General features: G+C 45.7%; 1 protein-coding gene across 3 annotated transcripts in view; it reads right to left on the reverse strand.

The window, feature by feature from the left end:
- Positions 1-27,621, reverse strand: part of TNR (tenascin R) — a 435,083-nt gene that overhangs the window by 24,549 nt on the left and 382,913 nt on the right. For 2 of the 3 annotated variants that reach the window (XM_070077163.2, XM_070077161.2), the window contains 6 exons: positions 26,657-26,776; positions 25,284-25,430; positions 21,494-21,613; positions 17,369-17,512; positions 16,247-16,377; positions 15,199-15,331 (listed from right to left, as the gene is read on the reverse strand). In XM_070077163.2, the coding sequence (XP_069933264.2) occupies positions 15,199-15,331; positions 16,247-16,377; positions 17,369-17,512; positions 21,494-21,613; positions 25,284-25,430; positions 26,657-26,776 (795 nt within the window). Of the gene's footprint in view, positions 1-14,752; positions 14,986-15,198; positions 15,332-16,246; positions 16,378-17,368; positions 17,513-21,493; positions 21,614-25,283; positions 25,431-26,656; positions 26,777-27,621 lie in introns of those variants that run through there. The other variant, XM_089299432.1, reaches the window with a different exon arrangement.

The raw sequence follows: 27,621 nt of genomic DNA on the forward strand, positions 1-27,621 counted from the left end.
AAGAAAAAAAATAAAACAGCAACATTAAATTTGCCAAGGTGGGGTTAGTGATGGTATCTCTCCTAAATAAATCACTCCAAGAAGAAAAAAGAAAATAAATAAGAGCCACCTGTAGTTCAGCTTTTTCTTTAAATGAGCTTAGAAAAATATGGATTTCAAAACACAAGAAAAAATGCAGAGGTCAATTTGATTTGTGATTTGTAGATGTGAAAAGCCTAAACCGATAGTAGCTAACCACTGTAGGAGAGCATTAAAAAACATATTAAGTGAGGTTCCTCCAAGAATTATAAATGAATGTATCCAAAAAATCTATTAACATAATTCACCTCGTTAGTAAGCCAAAGTATAAAAATAACATAATCATCAATCTAAGCCATAGCGCTGTTATAGTAAAACGATTTTGTCAAGTTCAATAATAAAGTGTGTTTCAAAAACTTCAAAGAAAATTCCACAACTTGATAAATATTTTAAACTTCAGATCTGAGCAGATGATCTTGTTTATTCAAGGCTAGCCAATTATATATTTATTTTGGTAAAAATAGCTTTTTTCCATCTAAAGAGACTTAAAAATGAAGATTTCACATATATTATGCAACATGAAGCTTTGGTTGTATTCCCCCCTTGACAACAGGAATAACTCAATGTTGCCCAATGCTACTGTCACTGTTAAACAGTTCTGGAGGTCCTTGCTTATGTAACAAGGAGAAAAACATAAGAGATGTAAGTATTGGAAGTATAGAAATAAAACTCATTACTTGTAGCTAATAGGAAACATGTACCTTAAATAGAAGAAATAATAGTTAATTAGAATTAGAGTTCATCAGGATTTCTAGATAGTGGATTAATATGTAAAAATTTTTCTACATCAGCAGTAACCAACTGGCAAGTGTTTTTTTAAAAACTAGATAAAAGTCACAAAGCAATACAAAATTATAAAATGCCCAGGAATGAGCCAAGAATAAAAAGAATGTCATAGGAAATATTTAAAACTCCATTCAGAAACAAGAGAAGATACGTCACACACCTTCAGAAGGGAGGAGTTAGTGCTATAAATGTGTCAGTGCAGCCCCAATTTGTAAATTCATTGCAGTGCCAATCTAAATTCAAGTTAAAGTTTGTTTTGGGGGCACTTGATGAATTTGATAAATGAAGATGCCTATGGAAAAGTGAAGGTCAGCAGAGAGAGAGGGCACCGTCCAGGGGGAGATACACCTCTGAGATAAGGAACCCTTGTGAGAGAGGAGCAGCCAGCCAGCAGGGCCCCTGGACTTGCAGAAACGTTGAGGGTGGCGCTCAGTCCCAGAGGCAGTGCAGCAGCGCTAGACCCAACCCTGCTTTCTCTCAGAGCAGAGGGGCTCAGCCAGGTCTGGCCAACATGAGATTTAGGTACTCTGCCTTGTTTCAGCCACTCTTTTTTTTTTTTTTTTTTTTGACAGGCAGAGTGGACAGTGAGAGAGAGAGACAGAGAGAAAGGTCTTCCTTTGCCGTTGGTTCACCCTCCACTGCACTCCCTGGCCACAGCAGAGAGCTGGCCTGGAAGAGGGGCAACCAGGACAGAATCCGGCGCCCCGACCCGGACTAGAACCCGGTGTGCCGGCGCCACAAGGTGGAGGATTAGCCTAGTAAGCCGCGGCGCCGGCCACTCATTTTCAGAAAACATCCTAGAAGCAGACGGAACATTGTCTCTTACTAACCATGTGATCTTGGGCAAAATGGTTAACCTCATTAAATCTCATTTTTAGTTCTAATTTGTAAAATAGGCACAATAATATATAATAATCCTTATTCAATAAAAGGTGGTTTATTATTTTTTTTAAAAAAGGTTACCAAATAACTAAGCCAATCTTGAAAAAGAAAACTGAGGAGCCGGCGCCGCGGCTCACTAGGCTAATCCTCCGCCTAGCGGCGCCGGCACACCGGGTTCTAGTCCCGGTCGGGGCGCCGGATTCTGTCCCGGTTGCCCCTCTTCCAGGCCAGCTCTCTGCTGTGGCCAGGGAGTGCAGTGGAGGATGGCCCAGGTGCTTGGGCCCTGCACCCCATGGGAGACCAGGAAAAGCACCTGGCTCCTGGCTCCTGCCATCGGATCAGCGCGGTGCGCCGGCCGCAGCGCGCCAACCGTGGAGGCCATTGGAGGGTGAACCAACGGCAAAGGAAGACCTTTCTCTCTGTCTCTCTCTCTCACTGTCCACTCTGCCTGTCAAAAAAAAAAAAAAAAAAAAAAAGAAAACTGAGGAAACTTGTTCTACCAAAAATGAATATTAGGATATTAGTGTTGCATTACTTAATGAAAGGGGTATATTCTGAGAAATATTAGGCAATTTTGTTCTGTGAATACCATGTCTTTGTAACTTACACAACCTAAGATGGTTGTGATGTTACTCAATATTAAATCTTAAGGGACTACCATGGTATATGTGGTCTGTTTTTTGGTAGAACATCCTTAGGTGGTGTAGGACTGTATTAGGCTATGGACATAAAAATACAATGTAATGGAACTGATGCTGTGGGGTACTGGGCTCAGCCTCTGCCTGCTGCACTGGCTTCCCATGCAGGTGCTGGTTCCAGTCCAGCTGCTCCTCTCCTGATCTAGCTCTCTGCTCTGGCCTGGAAAAGCAGTGGAAGGTGGGCCCTGCACCCACATGGGAGACCCAGAAGAAACGCTTGGCTCCTGGCTTCAGTTTGACCCAGCTCCCGCCACTGTGGCTATTTGGGGAGTGAACCAGCAGGAATGGTGATTAGCTTACAGGACACAGAGCAGACCCTTTCTCTCTGTCTCTCCCTCTCTGTCTCTATCTCTACCTCTCAAATAAGGAAATCTTAAAAAAAAAAAAAAGAGAGAATATAATGTAGTGCTTGCAGAAAAATCCAATGAATAAACTATGGAGTAGAATTGGGAGTTAACAGACAGAGCCAAGTTCATATAGGAACTTAATAAACAGTAAAGCACCACAAACTGATGGTAAACAGAATTATTCAGTCCACGATTTTGGACAAACTGGTTCATTATAGAAAGAAAAACTAAACTGTAACCCTATGCAATGCCATGTATAAAATGGACCAGCTATGTAAGACAAATCCAGACAATGAATAGAAGAGCATATAATAGATTTGGTATACAATAATGAAAAGACTGCTTTAAAAAGTCTGGAGAGCCAAGATGGCTGAATAGTGAGGGGCCACATGACCACAGCCACAGAAAGACAAAAGAAAAATCAAGGAAGGACCACATTCCCAGAGGACTGACTGAGAGAGATTTGCAGTGGAGAATGGACAGAACAGACAGAGATTCCATGGGGCAGGGAGGAGAGAGGCCAGACACGCAGCTGCCAGCTGCACACTGCCAGTGACTCCTGCATTTTCACAGCTGGCTCCTTGCTGGGAAGGGGAGAGGAGACTGTATGGTCCCGGTCACTGGTGGCTTTGACTGAGAGAGAATTCCGTGGTCTTCACAGGCTTTGAGTGTGGCCTGGCGAACTGGCCGAGGGCTGAGCAACTGCTCTGTGAAGGGAGTCCACTTCGCTTCCCTCCACTCCCTCCACCAAAGCACCAAATTCAGTTTGCTGAAGGGGAGCTGCATCTGATCTCTGTCCTGACTCAGGGAATGGAGATCAGCTTACAGGACACAGAGCAGACCCTCTCTGCCCCGTGACTGTGAGAGTCTTGGGCACGGGCCATGTAGCTGAGAGGGAAGTTAGATGGGGCTGGCTCACCCATGTGCTCTCTCTCTGGAAACTCAGAGATGGGGACAGATCTCATGGAGGGCTCAGGGGACATCCTAGAGAGTGGGTTTGTGCTTTAAATGTGCATACCTGGGTGGGTGGGGTGCTCAGGCACCATGAGCTCACTTTGGGCTGTGAACAAGCTGGTTCACCTTGGCACGGAGAAGGGCTGGGACTGTGAACTAGCCAGCTCCAGCTTCCCATCCTCCTACTGACTGTAGCTGGAGGTACTACAATACACCCCACTTGGGCATCACTTTGGACTCTTGAAATAACCACAAATGGTGGCCAGATTTCCCTGGCCCCAAAAAGCACACACCTCTGGAACTGCAGTGCCAGTTTCAGGCACTCCACCAAGGCACAGAGCACATTTCCAAGAACAAAGCCTGCAATCAGAAAAAAAACCTATGCCCACAAGAGGAGATGAAAATAAGTGATCCCCCAGACATGTAAAAATTAACAAAGAAACACAAGAGACATGAACAAGGAAGGCAATAGGACTTCCCAAAAAGGACACAAAATATATTAATATTGGATTGTGAAGGAGAGACCAACAATATGCCTGAAAAGGAATTCAAAAGAGTGCTTGAAGGTTACTCAAGAACACAGAGAAAGAGTTTACTGAAATAAGGAAATCTGTACATGACATGGATGAGAAATTTGCAGAGATATTGAAGAAAAATCAAATATTAGAAATGAAGTATTCAAAAAATCAAAAATACAGTTAAAAGCTTTAACAAGAGACTTGGTGAAGCAGAAGAAAGAATATCTACTGTAGAAAACATGTCTTTTGACATGTCTCAGACTAATAAAAAAAGAAAAATTAGATGAAAAACAGTGTTCAGGGTCTATGGGATGCCATCAGATTATCAAACACATGAGTCTTTGGAGCTCCTGAAGGAGCTTAGAAAAATTATTTAGCAAACTAAGGGCAGAAAATTCTTCCAATTTGGAGAAAGATACAGACATCCAAACATAAGAAGCACATAGAACCCCAAAAGGCATGATTAGAAAAGATGCTCACCACATTATAATCACACTTCAAAAGTAAAACAAGAAAATATTTTAAAATGTGCAAAAAAAAAAAAAAAAAAAAGAAAGAAAAAGAAATGCCAGACTACCTTTAAAGGGTCTTCTGTAAGATTAACAGCAGATTTCTCAACAGAAACCCTACAGGCCAGGAGACAATGGAGAGATAGTCCAAGTCCTAAAAGAAAAAACCTGCTAACCCAGAATACTTTACCAGGTGAAGCTCTCATTCATGAATGAAAGTAAAATAAAGCTCTTTCAAGACAGCAAAAATTGAAAGAACTTGTCACTACCTGATCAGCCTTACAAATGAAACTTAAGGATACACTATACACAGAAGCAGAGAAACACATTCAACATCATGAAATAATGTGAAGGCAGAAAGCCTTCTTTAAAAAAAAGAGATTCAAAACAAATAAAGGAATATTCATGGAAAAATGGCAGAAGCAAGTCATTACATATCAAAAATAACCTTGAATGTAAATGGACTAAGTTCTCCAATTAAAAGGTACAGACTGGCTGAATGGATAAAAAATATATACTACCTACAAGGAACATACTTCACCAATAAGGATATGCACAGATTGAAAGTCAAAGTATGGAAAAGATTGTATGCAAATGGGAATAAAAATGAACAGGAATAATTATTCTCATGTCAATCAAAATAGATTTTAAGACAAAAACTGTTAAAAGAGACAAAGAAGGTCATTAGGTAATATTCAAGAGATCAATTCAATAAAAAGATGTGACTATAGTAAATGTATATGTACCCAATGCCAGGGCATCCAGTTTTATAAACCAAATGTTAATGGATCTGAAGGGAGACATAAACTCCAATTCAATAACAATGGAGAACTTTAACACCCCACTTTCATCAATGGACAGATTAAACAGACAAAAAATTAACAAACAATGGAACTAATCTCTACTATAGACCAAACGGACCTAAATATGTATCTACAGAACATTTCATCCCAGAGCCGCAGAATACATATTCTTTTCACCAGTGCATGTAATAGTCTCTAGGATAGACCATACACCAGACCATAAAACAAGTCTCAGGTCCGGCACTGTGGCGCAGCGGGTTAAAGCCCTGGCTTGAAGTGCCAGCATCCCATATAGGCGCCGGTTCTAGTCCCAGCTGTTCCTCTTCTGATCTAGCTCTCTGCTGTGGCCTGGGAAAGCAGCAGAAGATGGCCCAAGTCCTTGGGCCCCTGCACCCACGTGGGAGACCTGGAAGAAGCTCCTGGTTTTGGATTGGCATAGCTCCGACTATTGCAGCCATCTGGGAAGTGAACCAGCAGATGGAAGACCTTTCTCTGTGTCTCTGCCTCTCTCTGTAACTCTGTCTTTCAAATAAATAAAATAAATCTTAAAAAAAAAAGTCTCAGTAAGTTCAAAAAAATTGAAATCATATCATGTATCTCTTCTGACCACAATGGAATGAAGGTGGAAATTAACAACAACAACAAAAATTCTAGAAAATACACAAACGTGGAGACTGAACAACACACTCCTAAGTGAACATTGGACCATAAAGGAAATAAAAACATCCTTAAACTGAATGAAAAGGAAAACACAACATATCAAAACTTATTGAGGCAGTCTTAAGAGGAAAGTTTACAGAAACAAGTGCCTATTTGAAAAAATTGGAAAGATTTTAAATAAATGATCTAAGAATGCATTATCAAGAACCTATAAAAACAAGAACAAACTAAACATAAAATTAGCCGGAGGAAAGAAATCATAAAAAATTCATGAATAAATAAACAAAATAAAAGTTTGAAAAACTATATAAAAGATCAGTGAAATGAAGTGATTTTTTGAAAGAAACAAAAAAAAATTGATAAATAATTGGCCCAAGTAACCAAAAAACAAAAGGAAGAAGACCCACATTTATAAAATCAGAAATGGAAAAGGAGATGTTACAAACAATACTAAAGAAATGCAAAGAATAATTAGCAATTATTACAAACAGGCTATGCCAGCAAATTGGAGTAGATAGGTTGTGGACATATAACCTACCAAAACTGAGCCATGAAGACACAGAAACCCTGAATAGACCCAAATCCAAGACTGGCATTAAATCAGTAACAAAGACCCTCTGAACAAAGAGAAGCTCAGTCCAGGTGGGCTTCATCGCTGAATTCTATCAAACTTTTAATGAAAAACCAATCCTAATGCTTAAATTACTCAAAACAATTAAAGGGACGGAACCCTTCCTAACTCATTCCATGAGGCCAACATTGCCTCAATTGCAAAATCAAAGAAAGAGACAACAATAAGAAAGATAACTATAGACCAATATCCCTGAATGACATAGATGCAAAAATCCTCAACAAAGTACTAGGAAAGAAAACACAACAACACTTCTAAATGATCATCCAGATCAAGTGGGATTTTTCCCAGGGATGCAGAGATGGTTCAACATACCCAAATCAATAAATGTGATACATTGCATCAACAAAAGGAAGGATAAAACCGTATGATTATCTTAGTACAGGCAGCAAAGAATTGATAAAATACAACGTCCTTTCATGATAAAAACCTTAAAAATTGGGTTCAGAAGGAACATACCTCACCACCATCAAGGCAATACATGACAAATCAACACCCAGTATCACATTGAATTGAATAGGGAAAAGTTACAAGCCATTCCACTAAGATCTGGAACCAGACAAAGGTGCTTATTCTCACCATTATTATTCAATATAGTTCTGTAAATTTTAGCCAGAGCCATTAAATAAGAAAAATATCAAAGTGATACAAATTGGAAAGGAAGAAGTCAAATTATCCCTGTGTGCAGAGGACACAATCATTTACAAAGGGCAACAAAAGGACTCCACTAACATACTTGGAACTTGTAAGAGAATTTGACAAATTTGTGACATATAAAATCGGCACACACACAAAATAGCCTTTGTAAACACAAACGATGCTATGGCTGAGAAAGAACTTGGAAGAGAAGTCCCATTCACAATAACTACAAAAGGTAAATATCTTGAAATAAATTTAACCAAGGATGTGAAAGATCTCTACAGTGAAAATTGCAGCTTTGATTGTATTGAAAATCAATCAATCAAAGCCAAAGCAATCTTAAGCAATACAATCAAAGCTGGAGCCATTACAATACCAGGTTTCAAGACGCACTCTAGGGCTGTTATTATCCAAACAGCCTGGTGCTGTGAACCAATGGAACAGAATAGAAGCCCCAGAAATGCCTCCATGCTTTCACAACCACTAATCTTTAACAAATAAATTAAAATCACTTCCTGGAGAAGGGACAGTCTCTTCAACAGTACTGGAAAAATTGAATGTCCACATGCAGAAGTTTGAAACGAGAGCCCTACCTTACACCCTATACAAAAATCAACTCAAAATGGATCAAGGATCTAAACCTAAGACCTGAAGTGATCAAATTACCAGAGGAAAGCAGGGGAAATGCTACAAGACAGTGGCCTAGGAAAAGACATCTTGGATAATATCCTAGAAGCCACAATAAACACAAACATAGACAAAAGGGATTACATCAAACTGAGACTTTTCTGCACAGCAAAGGAAACAGTCAACAAAGTGAAGAGGTAACTGGCAGAATGGGAGAAAATATTTGCAAACTATGCATCCAATAACAGATTGATATCCAGAATATATAAGGATCTCAAGAAGCTCAACAACAAAACAAATAATTCAGGTAAGAAATGGGCAAAGGTTATGAACAGCCATTTTTTCAAATGTTGAAATACAAATGGTAAACAGACACATCAAAAAATTCTCAGGATCACTACCATCAGGGAAATGCAAATAAAAATCGCAATGATGTATCGCCCTTCCCCCGTTAGAATGGCTATTATCAAAAAATCAAAATATAACATGCTGATGAGGATGTGGAGAAAAAATGTACCCTAATAGACTGCCAGTGGGAGCGTAAGCTGGTACAGTCATTATTAAAGATAGTATAGAGATTCCTTAGAAAACTAAAACTAGATCTACCATATGGCCCAACTAATCCACTACTGGGAATATATCCAAAGGAAATGAAATCAGCATATGAAAGAGTTACCTGGACTCCCATGTTTATATCAGTTCAATTCACAACAGCTAAGATAATGGAATCAACTTCATGTCTATCAAATGAGAATGGATACAGAAAATGTGGTATAGATACATAATATTACTCAGCCATAATCAAGAATAAAATCTTGACATTTACAAGAAAGTGGATGCAACTGGAGATCATTACTAAGTGAAGTAGGCCAGGCCCAAAAAGAAAAATATCACATTTCCTCTTATGTGTGTAATTAATACGTATACAGAGAATAAAAATTATGCAGATGTCAAATCATTTGGTTTATAGTTATAAATATTGCTTTTCTGAGTCATACCATGTAAATGACAATATATTCTTATTTCACGTGTTAAAAGAAGAACCAAAGGGGGCTAATGGTGAGGACTCTTAGGGTACTAGTAATGCTTTGTTTTGAATTTGGGTGTTGGTTATGATCAATGTGACCAGATAAAAAGGTCACTGATCTGTAGGTTTATGTGCATTTCTTCGTAGGTATATTGTATTTTAACTAGATGGCTTTAAAAAAAAAAAAAAGACTGGAAAATCTCAAATTTAATTGAGGATCTCTGCCTAATAGAACAGGCAATTTTCAAAAAAAAGGAAACTGAAGGTTAACAAACATATGAAAAAATGCTTGACTCAAGCTGATTGCTATTTAGAGACATTTAGCTAGAGCAATCATACTTAAGATATTGTCAGATATTACAAAGTTAAGATGTGAAGTCTTTGGGAATGATACATGGCATTAAGGAACTGCATCCTTCATGCACTGTTGGTATGAGTGTAGACAAGTACAGCCCAATGAGGGAGCAGTACTTAGTTAAATTATATAAGCACATACCCTATGACCCTCTTCATATCCCCATGGCATTGGCTCACTGACCCATAAGCAGGCAGGTACAAGAGGTAAGCTACAAGCAACAAGTTACTATAGCACTTGTGTGGTGGTGGGAGGCTGGAGACAGTTGGATGTCCTTCTCTGGGAGCATGGAGAGGTCAAATGTGATCAGGCACCTCGTGTAGTATTTGTAAAATTCAAATCAAAAGGTGTGTACATGTATAACAATATGGGTGGGTCTAAAAAGGGTGCTGGGGCAGGGCTTGGCCCAGGAGACACTCTTTGGGAAGCCACATCACATATCAGAGTGCCTGGGTTCAAATTCCAGGTTTTCTCTGGATTCTAGCTTCCTGCCACCTTAGGAGCAGCAGGTGATGGCTTAAGTAGTTGAGTCTCTGCCACCTATGTGGGAGACCTGGATAGAACTGGCCCCATCCTGACTCTTACAGGCATTTGAAGAGTGAATCCTGCATGGGTGACACACTCTGTGTGTGTGTGTGTGTGTGTGTGTGTGCTGCCTTTCGCATAAAATAAATAAAAGATTTAAAATTGTTGATGAAAAAAAATCTGGGAGTAAGGAATGAATTATGGAATCCAATGCCATATACATGCTTTAAAAAGCTTATGCTGAAAAAAGTTTTATAAGAACATATTTTTCAAAAACACAAACAAAAGGATAGCAACTTAACACATCGGAGTGGTTACAAGAGTGGAAGAAGAGATGGGAGGAAAAGGAAGTAAGTAAGAGGATACAGAGAATGACCCTTGCTGGAGACTGACATTGATGATCGGCAGTAAGGTGAGCAGGGTGTTGAATTCAGACCTCTGATCTGACAGGCGCCTGTTTAGTGCATGGCAGTAGTTTGCTCAAATGATGTTAGTACTCCATTTCCTTCTCCACAGCCAGGTGTCACAGGAAGAACAAGGTGGACCTCTCTTTTTTGGGGTTTGCTTGTCTCAATGAGAAAAGAATTCAAACTATCCCAAGTAGTGGAGCAGAGAGAATCCCTGCCCACAGCCCACTTTGGTGAGGGGCATGTGTGGTATATATGTGGGTCCTTCAAAGAGTTCATTCTGGGGTGGGCATTTGGCACAGTGGATAAGTTGCCCTCATCCCATACTGGAGTGCCCAGGTTTGATTCCTAGCTCTGTCTTTAATTCCAGCTTCTCACTGATGCAGACCATGGGAGGCAGCAGGTGATGGCTCAAGAACTTGGGTCTCTGCTACCCATGTGGGAGAGCCAGATTGAGTTCTGAGTTCCTGGTTTTGGCCTCGCCTAGCTCTGGATGTTGAGGGCATTTGGGGAGTCAACCAATGAATGGAAAAATCTCTGTAAATTGGGGTGTGTTTGTGTGTGTGTCTGTCTGCCTCTGTCTTTGTTGGTCTCTTCACCTTTCAACTAAAATAAAAATGAGCAAATAAAAATTTTGAGAAAAAAGGGGAAAATGTCCATGAACATGGAAGAAAATGTAAGTTTATTTTGGAGCAAATTTTTAAAAAATCAATGCATATGAGGGGTCTTCCAAAAAGTCCAGGAAAAAATGTATAGCATGAAAAAATTATGCATGGGTTTCAAAATTTTTTGCAACAAAGTAGGCATCATTTGCTTTCATCTTTCCGTGGAACTACATATAAGGACAGATAGCAGTGGGTAGAACATTTTTCTTTCCAACAGAAATCTCTAACAACTGTGTGATTTCCATGATCTGCTATCTGTTGTCTCACTGTGTAGGGTTTTCCAGTCTTCGTTAAAGTTCATAACCTCAAAAACTGATGCTTGTGTTAGAGTAGACTCCAGAGTTTTCAGGAAAACCCCACAGAGCAGCTCAACCTCGATGGGGGACTGCAGGGACTGAAGCAAAGACCATGAAAGAAACCTTATCATTACCCCTCTCTAGGTACCTCTACAAATGACTGCCTCCGCTTAACCTCAAGGTCAAGACAGCCTTTTTTATAGTGTTCACTGTCCCTGAGGATGAGCTTAAAGCAAGAGCCTTGTTTGCTTTTTATAGGATTAAAAAAGACAATGAAACCTGCCTCTCCGAAGATCATTTCACCAAGTCCCTGTCGCTCTGCGGGGAAATGTGTTTCCTCATTTATATTCATGTCTCTAAAAGACAAGTAGACCTTGGATGAAATTTCAGGAGGCAGTACATTATAAATAATGTATCCATATTTTTCTCTTCCATACTACTTGTATTTAATTCCCCCCAGAGCTTTGTGCAAACACCAGAGACAAGAGGATAGGAAGCTATTAACATGATGGAAAGAAAGAAATGGGTTTATGTTGTGTGGCAGGAACACAACAAGGAAGACATCTTGAGCAAAAGAGGGTACTTTTCTTTTCTCTCCTCTGTCTCTGTCTCTCTGTCTCTCCCCCTCTCTCTCTGTCTCTCCTCCTCTGTTTCTCTCTGTCTCTGTCTGTCTCTGTCTCTCCCCTTCTCTCTCTGTCTCTCTGTCTCTCCCCCTCTGTCTCTGTCTCTGTCTGTCTCTCTGTCTCTCCCCCTCTGTCTCTCTCTCCCCCTCTGTCTCTCTCTGTCTCTGTCTCTCCCCCTCTGTCTCTGTCTCTCTCCCCCTCTGTCTCTCTCTGTCTCCGTCTCTCTGTCTCTCTCTCTCCCCCTCTGTCTCTCTCTGTCTCTCTGTCTCTCTCTCTCCCCCTCTGTCTCTCTCTGTCTCTGTCTCTCCCCCTCTGTCTCTGTCTCTCCCCCTCTGTCTCTCTGTCTCTGTCTCTCTCTCCCCCCTGTCTCTGTCTCTCTATCTCTCTCTCCCCCTCTGTCTCTCTGTCTCCGTCTCTCTGTCTCTGTCTCTCTCTCCCCCTCTGTCTCTCTGTTCTTCTCCTGACTTTTTGTCATCTCAACTCTTTTACAGACCATTAGGTAGGCATCTGTTTGGAAAGAGTCATTTATCTTGGGCCACTCAGGACAAGGTGGAGATGCGGCAGTGGATGGAGGCCTCTTTGGGCCAGATTTTAAGCTCTGTTGCTCCAGCAGAGCAGGCATAGAAAACAGAATCATCAGCTGAGAGCTGTCTGTCTTAAAATAAATAGGTTGCTGCTAAGTAGAAAACTCCAGTACGGTCAATGAAGTCAGAAAGAGTGCTGGCCGTGAACGCTGGCTTCCAATTCCATCAGCCCTGGTTGCCATCAGTTAGGGGCCTTCCAGAGTACCCATCAGGCGTCTTGCACGGCAGGTGCCAAGTCAAGCCTGGGGGTCCAACCTGGCAGCCTCCATTCTTGCTTCTGATTCCACCTTCCTACCAACGCAGACCCTAGGAGACCCTGGTGATGACTGCCTGCCACCTACGCGGGAGGTCTGGGTTGAGTTTCCAGCCCTCGGCTTTGGCCAAGCCCAGCTTTGGCTGTTGTGGGCATTTGGGGAGTGAACCAGAGGATGGAAGATTACCCATTGTCTGCTTTTCAAATAAAATGAAAATAAATACAATTTTTAAAAATTTTGTACTTGACTAGGCTAAGACTAGGCTAGGAAAGGGGAGGGAAGGAGTGAAGAATAGGCAGTGAGGACTCAATACTATGCGATGATCATATGCCTTAGTGTAATTTATTCAGGGAAATTTGCATCTGTGTGGCCGTCTGAAATTAGAGGGACTTTGAGCATCATACTCTGAGGGTAGGAAGATACTTCCAAAAATTCACAGAAAACTGGTGCAAAGAACTTTTGAAATCCATGCATAGTTCGTTTTCATGATATACAATTTACAAGGTATTTTTTACAAAACTTTATTCATTTTGTTTACTTGAAACACAGGAGGAGGGAGAGAGACAGAGAAATCTTTGATCACTAGGTAACTCCTCAAATGCCCACAACAGCCAGGAACCAGGAACTATATCCAAGTCTCCCACTTTGGGTAGCAGGGACCCAAATACTTAGTCATCAACTCCTGCCTTTCGCATATGCATTAGCAGGGAGCTGGATGGGAAGCAGAGGCCACCTGATCCTTGGCACTCCAGTATGGGATGTGGGTGTCCCAAACAGCTGCTTAATCTGCTGTGCCACGATGCCCATCCCAAAGAACCCTTGAGGACGCCTTGTGTGTACCTCTTTGCCTCTGCCACCCTTCCATGGGTATTCTGAATCTTCCTCTTTAGCTTTGTTCCATCAGAGTCCACTCTGCCAAGCTCTGCAGCTGATATTTAATTATTCACCTCAACCAGTATCTATTATCTCTCTGTGTGCCTGGCTTTATAAGGCACTTTCGCATGCATTACTTCCGTCCACAGATGTTTCATCCAGCAAACAGTCATTTCAGGGGTTCTGCTAAGTCTCCAAGACAGGGCCAGAGAGATTGGGTATGCATCAGTGACTTGGGTTTAAATTTGATCTTCCCAGTAAAATATTGAAAAGGGTAGAGAAGCAGAGAAAAGAAAATTCATTCATTATCTCACTACCTCACAGAACCGTGGGAGACATCTGGTGTGTCTGGCTGGTGGTCTGTGCTGTCATTTACAATGAGTAAGTGGTGGAGCTGGGAGACTTCCCGTCACCTGTTGGGGAATGGAAGGATGGGCTTTGGAGGATGGACAGGAATCCCACCTTCCTGCTTATCTGAGATGACAGATAGGGAGAAGGGGCAGGCTCACAACTGTCTCATTCGTATGCCCACTCCCAGAACGTAGGGCGAGGGAAGAATTCAAAGCCTGAGCTGGGAATTCGTGTGTTACAAACTATAATGGGCATTGTGGGAGATAACAAAAAATGGTTACACCGACTCCAGGGCTAGAACATGTCCCACTCTAGAGTTACAGGACCTTGGTGAGTTCCTCACCAATTTATGGCCAAATTACCTCATTTGTGAGACTTAGATAATGCACGTAATGCAGTTAAATAGAGTATGGGACGTCCTGTGCAAAGGCTGGGTAGTCGGTTATTTCTCGTTAGAGCTAGTGGACACTTTCACCCCTTACGGAGTGTTTTACAAGAAGACCCAGTGGCTTAGAAGCAGAGGCTGTGGTTCAAGTTCTGCCCCACTTCCTAGCCACCTGAGTCTTGATCCCTTGCGTCTCGGTTTCATCCTCTGTGGAGTGGGACGCACACGGCCGCCCTCACCCCGTTGATATGAAGATTGAATGGGGACAGGAGGAGTGTGAGGGTGCCGTGTACACGGAGGAGAGCTGTGGGCTTAGTATGGAGGGTTCAGGGCTGCTGCTTTGACTAGCCACACCCCTGCAGGCAGGAGAGAGGGAGGGAGAAGAGAAGGACAACTGCATGGAAAAACACGTGAGGAAACTGAAGGGGAAAGAACGTGATGCCTTTACTGGACGGACCGGAGATCTGCACGTCTGGTTCCTGTGATTGCCTTGGTGGCGAGCGGTGTCCTGGCAAGGGAAGGAGGCAGGTGAAAGGCTCCTCCTGGGCCAGGCCCAGCACGGGAGCAGGCGGCATCGGCGTGGCCTTGACTCCCTCACCTGTACTGAAGGCGGTATTGGCGTGGCCTTGACTCCCTCACCTGTACTGAAGGCGGTATTGGCGTGGCCGTGACTCCCTCACCTGTACTGAAGGCGGCATCAGCGTGGCCTTGACTCCCTCACCTGTACTGAAGGCGGTGGAGGTTGTGCTGCTCCGGGAGGTTTCCTGGGCTGCCTGCAGGAGCACTGTGTAGTCTGTGCTCTCCAGGAGGTCCTCCAGTCGGATCCACGTGTCCTCTGCGTCCACAATCAGCTCCTGCGGGAGGCGGGGGAGGAAGGAGCGAGCGGAGCGTGACCGGCTTGTCACAGGGGAGAGTGGGGTGGGAGGAGTCAGATCTACCGCTGGCGAGGTCAGCTGCCCAGTGGCCATTGCCGTCCTCTGCCTGCCGCCATAAGCCTAGAGGAAGCTCCCCTGGGAGAGTTAGGCCAGCTGCTCTCTCCCAGATGCACACTGGGGTGACTTCAGGACCTGGATTATTGACTCCAGTGTTTTCAGATTGCACTGGGCTCCCTTGAGGGCAGAGAAGGAAGCTGAGCAAGCGAGAACCTAGGCCTCCCTACTCCCATCAGACTGGCCCTGCTGAAATCTCTTCTGTATATTGGGTTCTGCATATGATTTCAGTTGCAAAAAGGATTCCACTGCAAACAAAGATTGGGAAACCAGGGCTCTAGACGAACTGTTTCAACTGTTGACATCAAACAAAAATGTGTCTTCTCTTTACTGTAGGCTGTATTGATGTAGCATTTGTAATGCTTATTGAGAGGCAGAAAAGTCTGTTGAATTTGGTATACAGCTTATGTTTGCTTGGTCCTGTTACAGACAATTCCTTCCATGTACTTAAACTTGCCCGTGTGCTTTGTGTCTTCATGTTAAAAGTTGAGGGATAGATAGCCCACTGTGTAGAGGAGGGACAGAGGCTCTGAGCAGATTGGTGCTCTGCCTCCCTGTGTGAGGCATAGCATCAGGACCAGGGCTACCCCAGGTCACCTGGCCTGCAGACTGGCAATCTCCCATCCAGGTTGGCTCCACATCCGTAATGGGAAACCTACTTGGCTCCTTGTGAGTCAGTCCCACCCCCTCCCTCCAGTCTCCACTGGTGCATCCATTGGTCAGTTTTCACACGGCTATCCTTGGGAGAACTGCTCTCTACCCTTTCCGGCAAACACTCACCTTGCGGCTTCCATCGGCGGATTTGTAGGTCAAGACGTAGTTCTCGATCTCTGCCCTGGGAGGCTGCCAGGAGATGAGGGCACTTTGTCGGGTGACCTCACTGGCGGTCAGGTTTGCAGGAGGGTCCAGCACTGTAAACGGGAAAGTCATTGCCAAGGTGGGTGTGCCTCTGCAGCAACTCCCAAATTGACGTCAGGCATGGGTGTCTCATCCAGCTCTGTGGTCTCAGGGCTGCGTGGGCAGGCTAAGGGCACTCACGGGTCAGAAGACAATCGTTCACTGTGCTCTCTCCCCCTTCCATCATCTGGATCTTTAAGCCTGGCTGTGACATCTTTCAGTCTGACCTATACCTGGGACTCAGACATTGTCAAATCCACACATCTGTGGGGCTGGCTCTGTGGCACAGTGGGTAAAGCCACCGGCTGCAGTGCCAGCATTCCATATGGGTGCTGGTTCGAGTCCTGGCTGCTTCACTTCCAATCCAGCTCTCTGCTATGTCCTGGGAAAGCAGGAGAGGATGGCCCATGTCCTCGGGTACCTGTACCCACATGGGAGACCCAGAAGAAGCTCCTGGCTCCTGGCTTCAGATTGGTAGAGCTGCGGCCATTGCCACCGTTTGGGGAGTGAACCAGCAGATGGAAGACCTCTTTCTCTCTGCCTCCCTCCCTCCCTCCCTCTGCATCTGCCTCTCTGTAACTCTGCCTTTCAAATAAATAAAAAATCTTAAAACCCCCACACATCTGCGAGTTCACTCTTGAACTAGAAACATGTCTGCTGGTCTCCTGGCATGACTCCGCCTCGCAGCCCTCTTCCCGCGTTCTAGCCTTCTACTCTCCATCAGATTTTTCTGGATCAGATGCATTCCTGGTGCTGGCTTCTTCTGGTCTGATTCTGCTCCTTTAACCCAGATTTAAGGTGAGCGCAGAAAGCATGCACGTGTGCCGGCTGACAGCTGCTGCTCACTTGCACTGGATTTGGGCCATAGTCAGCCAAAATAAGAACAGCTCATAGCCACACTGTCCAAGGCCCACAGACTGTAAGCTCACCCACCACAAAGACACTGAGTTTCAGGAGCTACAAAGCCACCAGGCATATCAGGTAAGGAGGTGAGCATGTACTCACGGGTGGAGAAGTTGGTGCTGATGGCTCCACTGGTGAGAGGCCCGCTGGTGGCATACATGGTGACAGTATAGTGGGTGCTAGGGAGCAGGTCAACCAGCTGGAATTCCTCACTGACCCCGTCAACCAGGATGGTCTCTCCAGCAACTGAAATCAGATGAACGCGGATCAAGACTGAATAAGGCTTCCCAGCATAGGCAAAGCCTGCTAACCCAAAGGGATTTCACAAGGATCCGGCATTACAGAAGTCTGCAAAATTGTGGGAAAAAGTCTTTTCTGAATAAGCTAGGTTATTATCTTATTCCATGCATATATTTCCTGCTATCTCTATTTCGTAACTGAGAAATATATTTCATATGTGGAGGCCAAACTGTCTTCTCTCTAACTTCTGTGCAAGCCTCTGGAGTCACAAAGAATACGTCAAATGCTTTGTCTACATGAGCCCTTCCTCTCCACCACGCTTCCTAGTCAAGTCCTCGCTCCTCTAAACAGAAAACTCAACTCCACTTCCCACTACATTTATGTGACAATTGTAAAACCTTCTCAGTTCTGGTTACCTTTCTCTGGATCAATGATAATTTATCATGTTCATATGGAATTCAGAATTCAAAAGAGAATTGAGGGGGCTGGTATTGTGGCATAGCTGGTTACAGTGATGGCATCCCATACGGGTGCTGGTTCACATCCTGCCTGCTCCACTTCTGATCCAGCTCCCTGATACTGCACCTGAGAAAGCAGTGGAAGATGGCCCAAGTGCCTGGGGCTCTGCCATCCATGTGGGAGACTGGATGCAGCTCCTGGCTCCTGGCTTTGGCCTGGCCCAGCCCTGGCCATTGTGGCCATCTAGGGAGTGAGCCAGCAATGAAAGATCTCCCTCTCTCTATATAAGACTGCCTCTCAAATAAATACATAAATAAATATTTTAAAAAGAGAATTGAGAACAATAACTGACGAGCACTGAACAATGAGACAAACAAGGTCAGCCTATACTTTTACTTGTGCCATTTATATTAGTGTACTAGGTTTGGGGATTATTGATAATTACTGATAGAAGATTCTTTTTATAACCACTCCTCTTACCTGAAAAACCAACTTTACATAGTTAATTTTTTGTACCATGGGTATTTATTTCAGCTGCATTTTGCCTGATTGAATTCTGGGCCTGTTTCAGTTTATGAAAATATTATTGACGTTGAATCCCATGGATTGCAAGTTTTGTTTTATACACACATTTGGTGAGTCTGTTATGTCTGAGTTTGGTCAAGCTGTTGATAAAACTGTTCAATAGTTTAGGGCCAAACCTTCTAATGGGCGATTATAATACTTCTGAACCCTGAGTAGTTAACAGAGTTTATTAGGCACATCTCCAAATTTGGTAGGGCCAGAAGTTTCAGGTTTCTGTGGTCTAAAGACATAGAAAGGCACATGAACAAGTTAAAATGCAAATTGACTCTTTGGAAGGCACACATGATGACGTTGTCCTCTGGACATCCTTTGCAAGACTGTACCGGTCAGTTACACTCACACACTCTCCCATCTCCGCAGGTGCAACCAGGCTGCTCTTTTTCTTGGATGTTTCACTTTATCTAAGACCTTCATCCTTTCTCCCTCTGCAACACCTTGATCCGAAATTATAGTAGCCTTTTGGCTGCAGCCCGTGGTGCTCTGTGCTTGGCTGTATCACACCACTGCTTATGTTGAGTCGTAATTATTTACATCTCCCTGTGATTACTAGGAGTTAGTTCCTTGAAGACCAGGACTCCTGTTTTGCTTCTGAATACTTATAGACCTACAGAGTATGTGGCCCCTGAGAGGCTCTCAAAAGTATTTGCTGAGTGAGTGATGTTAATAGCTATGAAGGAGTGGTGTGCTTTGTCTGACTCTCTTAAGGGAATGAGGGAGGGGTTGGCAGCAGAGGTAGGGCTGAAGCTAAGGCTTGAAGGATGGATTTTCTAGGCATTCAAGTGAGGAGGAATTTCCTGGAGAAGGAAACAGCGCGTGCAAATGCATGGGGGCTTGCAAAAGCACAGTGAGAGTTCAGAAACACAGGACCGTGGTAGGCATGGAAGAGCTGGTGGATTTTACGTGCATACGGAGGTGTTAGGAGGTACCCATAGTAATGACAGCCATTCCTTGAGGGACCATTCAGTCAGCTCCAGCTAACTCCAAAGACAATCCATCATGCATTTTTTTACATCTTGACTGATGACTAACTGGCAAGCGGAGTTTTCTAATGCCTTGTTGAAATACAAATGTGTTGGCAAATTTCCCAAAAAGAGCGAGGAAGAGGCAGGCATTTGGCATAGCAGTTGAGAGGCTGGTAGAGAGGCCCACAGTCCATATGGAAGTCCTGGCTCTGCTCCTGACTCCAGCTTCCTGCTAATGTGCACCCTCAGAGGCAACAGTAATGCTTAGTAAGGCTTGGGTGGTTGTGTTCCTGCCACCCATCGGGGAGACCTGGATAGTAGTCCCGATTCCTGGCTTTTGCCCCAACCTAGGCCATCACAGGCACTTGTATGATGAACTCTCTCTCTGCCTCTCAAGTGAAAATAGATTAATAAAAATTTAAGAAAGAAAGACACACAATGGTTTTGATAAAACAGTGAATGCGTTAATATGTAGTAATCACTAATTTTCTAATTTGTGTAACAGTCTGTTTTAGTGTTTACATTCCCAGACTTTGACAATAATTTTACTTCTTTTTTTAAAGATTGTTTTATTTATTTGAGAGGTAGAGTCACAGACAGTGAGAGAGACAGAGAGAGAGGTCTTCCATCCATTAGTTCACTCCCCAGTGGCCACAACAGCTGGAGCTGCACCAATCTGAAGCCAGGAGCCAGGTGCTTCTTCCCGGTCTCCTATGTGGGTGCAGGGGCCCAAGCACTTGGGCCATCTTATTCTGCTTTCCCAGGCCATAGCAGAGAGCTGGATTGGAAGAGGAGCAGCCGGGACTAGAACTGGTGCCCATATGGGATGCCAGCACTGCAGGTGGAGGATTAACCTACTGTGCCACAGTGCCGGCCCCCAGTAAGTTTACTTCTTTGCAACTTATAGAACTGGGTTTCTCTGCCATTTTGAAAATTAAAATATTTGCCTGACTTCTGGCCTCTGGTATATTTATTCTCCGATTTCTTAAATATAGCCCACAACAGTGCTGGGGTCCCATGTTTAATTTAGTCAGGAACATAATTTTCCTGAGCCTAGAGACTTGGAGTACAGAACACTGTTTGGCTCTGGATTTCTCTGGTCCATGTCAGCTAGTGTAAGGTGAATAAGCATGATAAAGAAGATACTGAGGCCGGTGCCGCGGCTCACTAGGCTAATCCTCCACCTAGCGGCGCCGGCACACCGGGTTCTAGTCCCAGTTGGAGCGCCGGATTCTATCCCAGTGGCCCCTCTTCCAGGCCAGCTCTCTGCTGTGGCCCGGGAGTGTAGTGGAGGATGGCCCAAGTGCTTGGGCCCTGCACCCCATGGGAGACCAGGATAAGTACCTGGCTCTTGCCATCGGATCAGCGCGGTGCGCCGGCCGCAGCACGCCAGCCGTGGCGGCCATTGGAGGGTGAACCAACGGCAAAGGAAGACCTTTCTCTCTGTCTCTCTCTCTCACTGTCCACTCTGCCTGTCAAAAAATAAAAAAAAAAAAAAGAAGATACTGAAACTCAAGATTTTCTGTTTGGTCAACAATTTGGGCTGGATATGGGCAGAGAAGACCAAACTGATGAGTTTAGTAGTTCTGAATCTGTTTTGACGTGTTAGTTTGTACAATTTGCTTCAAACTTGGTCCTGTAACTTCAGTGTTCTTCTTAAATATCTAGAAAAGTCTGCTTTTTTGTCTGTAGCCTTTGGAGGCAAGTCTTTACTCAATTCTGAGTTTGCCTTCCTACTGTTTTCTGTTTTTCTATTTGTCACAGGTGACATACCTTTCTTACATCTTTCAGATGCAGCTTTCTCAATTCCTATAGTCGATTAAATTGGCAGCGTTGAGGGCTTATAGCATAACCGAAGCTGGGAGATGTCGAACTGGTCCCTCAGATGGACAAAATCTTTGTTTGTTCGCTTCCATTCTGGTCTGCAGCCCCAGTCCCCACCATCCCCACCTGCCTGGCACAAGGTCCAGCAGACACCCACCTGCAAAGTGTGTCAGAACGATGACGTAGTTCTCTACTTCTCCCGCGGGCGCCTTCCACTGCAGCAGGGCTTCCGTGGGAGTGATGTTGGTAGCCACCAGATTCACAGGGTTATCCATGGCTGAAACAGAACAGGAGGGCATCAGCCAGAGAAAAGAAGACCTGCAGGTTGGAAGGGTAGCAACCTATCTGGAGTCCCACTCCTGACGCGTGTCTGCTGCTGCGCTGGGCAAGATAGGGGAGACCTCGCCCCTCTGTCCCCTCTGGTTCCAGCAGCCCCTCCTCTTCTCCCTTTCCTCCTTCCTCTCAGCTGACCAGTTCTCCACTGCCCCCAGATCTTCCTTTCAATTATTCCACTAACTTCCTATGTGCAGAGCGCTGTGTCTCAGGTGGTATGGGGGATTTCAAGGCAATTCTGTTGCATTGGAGACATTTGCATAAGAACACAAGGAACCACCATAATTCTTTAGCTAAGGAGATACGCAGTTTCCAGACTGTTTGCCATTTCATAAGCGTAAGGGTGTGCCTTGTGGGCAGATCCCTGGGAAGAGCGCCGGAGCTCCCGGAGGACAGGGATGTCCTGGTACTGAAATCAGGAGGTACTCAGGGAACACTTGGCTGCCTGGGTTTGCGTTGCCTCCCTGGTCACATCTGATTAGTGACTTCTTGTGTCCCGACTCAGAAGGCTCACTAGAGCTCACTGAGTCCTGGTGGTCTCTCTCATTGTGCTGAGAGTGGAGGGGATGGCCACAGGTTTCTGTGTCACAGGCCCTGCACCACCTGTCAGGGAGAAGAGCGCTTGTGTGCTTGTTACAACACCTCCTTCCCACCCTTCCTTGCCCATGCTTAATTTTTTTTTTTTTGACAGGCAGAGTGGACAGTGAGAGAGAGAGACAGAGAGAAAGGTCTTCCTTTACCGTTGGTTCACCCTCCAATGGCCGCCGCGGCTGGCGCACCGCGCTGATCCGATGGCAGGAGCCAGGTACCTACCTTGGTCTCCCATGGGGTGCAGGGCCCAAGCACTTGGGCCATCCTCCACTGCACTGCCGGGCCACAGCAGAGAGCTGGCCTGGAAGAGGGCAACCGGGACAGAATCCGGTGCCCCGACCGGGACTAGAACCCAGTGTGCCGGCGCCGCAAGGCAGAGGATTAGCCTAGTGAGCCTCGGCCCAGGCCTGCCCATGCTTAATTAAGCCTCTGCTCTGCTACTGTGTTTCCCTTCCCTGCAGCTGGGACTTATTTAGAAATCTGGGAAAGAAGATCTGCTATTGAGCTTTTTAGTTTCTCTAACTGAAAGCTTTTTATTTTTAAAATTTTCATTTAGCTATTTTCATTTTACTTAAAAAGCAGAGAGAGAGAGAGAGAGATTTTTCATCCAGTGTTTTACTCTCCAAATTCCTGCAGTAGCTGGGGCTGGGCCAAGTTGAAGCTAGAATTTATTCTAGTTCTCCCACATGCGTTGTAGGGACATGAGTACCTGTGCCATTATCTGCTGTCTCCCAGACACATTAATAGGAAGCCGGATCAGAAACAGAAGAGATGAGACTCAAGCCAAGCACTGTAACATGGAATGCGGCTATCCCAAGCAGCGATTTAATCGCTGTGCCAGCACCTGGTCCATTTGTTGTTTTGGTTCATCTGTGTCCCTCCTCACAAAATAGCAACCAGAAAATGTCTTTATAATGTAAAGTTTGAATTATGTGCACAACGTGCGCCTTCAAAGATTTCTTCAAATGCCACCCTTACGAGACTACAGTCGCCTTGGCCTCTCAGAATTCCATGGGATCACAAGACAGCGTGGCGTCCCGAAGGAGCGCTTGTTTCTGGAAGTTGTAAGAGCAGAGACCTCAAGCTAAAACATCCGCAGTTAACTAAGGTGCTGCTGCGAGCAGCCTAGTGATTGCCAGTTGGCAAAGTAGCTCTGTGTAAGTTGTCAGGAGGCAAGTTGGGGTGGGTGCCCCACTGCATATCTGTTTAGAGATACCTGCTGCCGATGGCTAAGAGCCCAAGCGGTGAGGTGTTGATCTAAGGTGCTGCTCTCTTTTACTTTGGGGACCAGAGGCCCACGCAATCCGTTTTATTGCCCTCAGTGAGAAAAAGAATAATTGAGGAAGGTAGGGAAGGGGCTTCTTTTGGCACCTGGAACATCACTTCTGGGCAACATATGTTGAAACTTTATCGGAGAGATCGTTTGATGGATAGGGAAAGACGATTGAAAACACGGCTGAGTTCTCTGCGCTCAAAGGCCTGGAAAGAGACTAGGGAAGAATAGAACGTCCTATGCTATCTTTTTCAGAAGAACCACTTTGTGCTTGCGAAGGACTAGTTCTTTGGCCACTACTCAGACATACTCCTCCGGAGCTTGTGAGAAAGTCTGTAAACGCAGGGAGGAATTCCAAGCTACGCTTCCTTGTTCAGGAAACACCACTCTCCAGGGAAATGAAGCACCCTCAGGACATCCAGGTGTTCCTCTAATGAGGCAAGTCGGATGTCTGCCCGTGTGCTGTGGGAATGACAGCTTAACTAGGAGAGTCTGTCTGGGGCTGGGGACGGGAACTCTGGCTGAGCCTCCCGCTGCCTCGCAGAGCAAGTCTCTGCCAGCGCTGCACGGTGTGCTGCCGATGGGCCAGAGAAGGAGAGGCCGTGGAGCTGTGCCGGGGCCCTGGGCTCAGGCTCGTTTTCCAGGGGAGGCCATGGGATGTGGGCTTCCCCGTCCTACTCCCTCAGAGCTCAGGCTCACCCCCACCTTCCATCTCTTTTCCTCTGGCTCATTACACGGGTGCTCACTGAGGATGCCAAGGCCACCTGGACCCTATTAGCTTGTTGGAGAGCACAGAACACCAGGCTTCTGTGGGGGACCCAGAACACCCCCGGGGCGGCATCACCACCACTGCTTCTGTCACAGGTGAGGGCGTTACGGCCACTTTGTTGCTGCCTTCCTGCCGAGAGCATGAGGTCAGAGCAAATGCAGCTGCTTGGTGCTCCCCGGCCACATGTGACACAGACGGGATGTGACTAGGATACCAGTGCTTTCCTTCCTTGAGAAGAAAATGCCTTCTCTGAGTGTTTTCAACAATTGGATTGCGGTTGGGTTAGAGGGAGGGCGGTGGCACAGTAGGCTAAGTCTCTGCTTGGAATGCCTGAATCCCACATCAGAGTCCCTGGTTTGAGTCCCAGCTGTTCCACTTCCTACCAGACTTCCTGCTAATGCATGTCCTGGGAGGCAGCAGATGATGGCTGTAGTATTTGAGTCACTGCTGCCCATGCGGGAGACCTGGATGGAGTTCCGGGCTCCGGGCATTGGCCTGGTCCAGCTTGGACATTGTTGGCATTGGAGAAGTGACAGCAGATGGAAGATCTCTGTCTACCTCTATCTATCTATCTACCTACCTACCTACCTACCTATCTCTATACCTATCTCTTTCTCTCTGTTGCTTCCTTTCCAATAAATAAAGATAAACATTTAAAAACTCAGAAGGGATATTCAGATTTCTGTTCTGAAATTCACTTCCATCTTATGTCTTTGAAAGGACACTTTTAAATCTTAAGTTCCATTAGAACCGCTAAGAAAAACCAGTGAGGTTCCCAGAGGGTGACTGTGAACTCCTATATTAGAGAGGACTGTTGAGGAGCAAGGGCACAGGAAGGTGAAGGAGCCCCCAGGAACGAAGCCCCAGACCCTGGAACCAGGGTCGCCTTGTGAGCCAGAACACCGGGTCTTTGCCTCTTGTGTTTGCTGCAGGTCCTCAGTCAGGATCCTGACCTGACGCGCGGCAGGGAGATGTGCCCACCTGTGTGCACCAGGGTGCAGATGCGCTCACTCTCCTCCCGGCCCCGCACGCTGTTGAGGCTGATTTCGTATTCGGTAGCTGGGTTCAGTCTGCTGATGGTGAATTCTGTCACCGTGTTGGGCACCACCGAGCTGTCCAGCCGTCCCACTAGGGAAGAGCGGAATCCACAGTTAACGCTCAGAGGGTCTCTCACGAACGCAGCCCGTGGTCCCGTGCACCAGGGGGCACCCAGTGGCACAGACGGGGTAGAGACGTAGCGCTCAGTAGGCAGGAAAGACGAATGGGCCGTGGGCTGGGTGTGCTGGCTTCTGAGGGGGAATCGGCGCGCTGTTTATACCGGTTGGTTTTATGGGCTTCTTGGAGCAAAGAAAAATAAACTCACTCTTAGGGGTTTTTCTGGCAAACTGGTCTTTCCAAGGCAACTGTGTGAAGGTGATCCAGAGGGCACGCTACAAAGAGGGGTCCGTGCGGCCTAGAAAGCTGCCCCACCCTCGCTGGAATGGCTGTTCTTCACTGAGTTCCCAACGCCACACACACTGGCAAAACTGGCAGGGGGTGGGCGAGGTCTGGACCAACCTCCTCTGACTCATAAGTTGGCTTGCAGGGCGGAAGTAGGGCGCCATGGCTGTGGTCCCCTGCTGGGCTCCAGCTGGGTCTCTAACTACCCCCCACCCCGATTGGAGCGTTGGACATAGCACTCTCGGGAAAGTGCACGTGAGCCCGGCTCTCGGCCAGTTCTTTTGGGACCCCTTGTTTCTTATCACCCTGCCTAGATAATGGTGGCCCACTGCCTCTGCTGGAGAAGGGCCTGCCTTTTGGCTGAATGCATTGAAGCCTCTTTTTTTTAATTTTTTAATTTTTATTTTTTTGACAGGCAGAGTGGACAGTGAGAGAGATAGAGACACAGAGAGAAAGGTCTTCCTTTTCCATTGGTTCACCCCCAATGGCTGGTGCACCGCGCTGATCCGAAGGCAGGAGCCAGGTGCTTCTCCTGGTCTCCCATGCGGGTGCAGGGCCCAAGGACCTGGGCCATCCTCCACTGCACTCCTGGGCCACAGCAGAGAGCTGGCCTGGAAGAGGGGCAACCGGGACAGAATCCGGCGCCCCAACCGGGACGAGAACCCGGTGTGCCAGCGCCGCAGGCGGAGGATTAGCCTAGTGAGCCGCGGCGCCGGCTGAAGCCTCTTCTAAGAAGGATGTGTTAAGAGGACATCTTGGCTGCTCCTCACCAGCCCCTTCTCATGAGATGGAGCGAACCAAAGAGCAGACAGCAGACACAGGTGGGGTTAGGGGCCAGGCCGTTTGTCCTGCAGTGATCCTTGCCCAGCTGCGGATCCCAGTAATCTTGCTGAGGGATCACATAACTCGGTTACCTTGGGTGGGGCGATAAGACACGCGGTAGTAATCAAAAGAAGCAACAGGAGGGCTCCAGGAGACCGTGACTGAGTCCTTGGTCACGTTGCTAATCGTGATGTCCTTCGGGGGATCGATTCCTACAAGGGCCCGAGGAGTTGGGGGGAAAGACAGGAAGCACAGTGTGAGAAAGGAACTCCTATCCCAGGCTTACATAATGCACGGCGATCAAGAGTCAATTGCGTCCCAGAGGAAAACTAGACTTTGCAACCAACCGCAGTCAGGCTGACGTCTCACCTGAACCCTTGTAGATACAGCCACAGCCATGTTCATGGAGAACAGTTTTAGCAACATGAAGCCAGCTGGCAAGGACTGTGTCTGTGCAGCCATTATTAGCTGTGAGGGTCAACCAGGAACGTCCCTTTAAATCCATTTGTTTTCTTCTGACCTGGGAGTAACATTTTCTCTGGGGCAATTTCTCTTGGATAAATCCAACTCTGCCTCTATCTCTTATTTGTTAACAGCCACCTTTGCTTCATTTTGGAAAAAATAAAAAACTGCCTATTGATTGTAGAGGAATTTCAGGGCACAAGGCCAGAACAAATCCACTTTCCTAAATTATATTTCATCTATGCTCTGTACTTTTTTTTTTGACTGCTAGAGGATCTCCAGGTTAAATCAACTGAGTGTTTAATCCACTCGTCCAGTCTGTGAGCTCTGTCAGTGTACAGGAAATTACCTAGGCATACATGTTCTTATTCCAGCACCCCTGTTCTTACACCGCTCATTTTGGGGACCGTTTCGTGGATAATCTGATGGGAACAGGCCAGTGAATCTCTGAGTGCCTGTCTCTCCAAATAACACGCAAACGGACCCCGTTCTCTAAGTGCCAGGTCACTGGTTACACGCTAGCGCCCTGTGATCGGGACGACGCACGATTCGCATCACCGATCTTGCTGGGCACTAAGCCGTGGCTCTGCAGCAG

The sequence above is a fragment of the Oryctolagus cuniculus genome, chromosome 7 (assembly GCF_051225735.1).
Source record: "Oryctolagus cuniculus isolate XC-2025 breed Fujian yellow rabbit chromosome 7, ASM5122573v1, whole genome shotgun sequence".
NCBI classification, from domain to species: Eukaryota; Metazoa; Chordata; class Mammalia; order Lagomorpha; family Leporidae; genus Oryctolagus; species Oryctolagus cuniculus.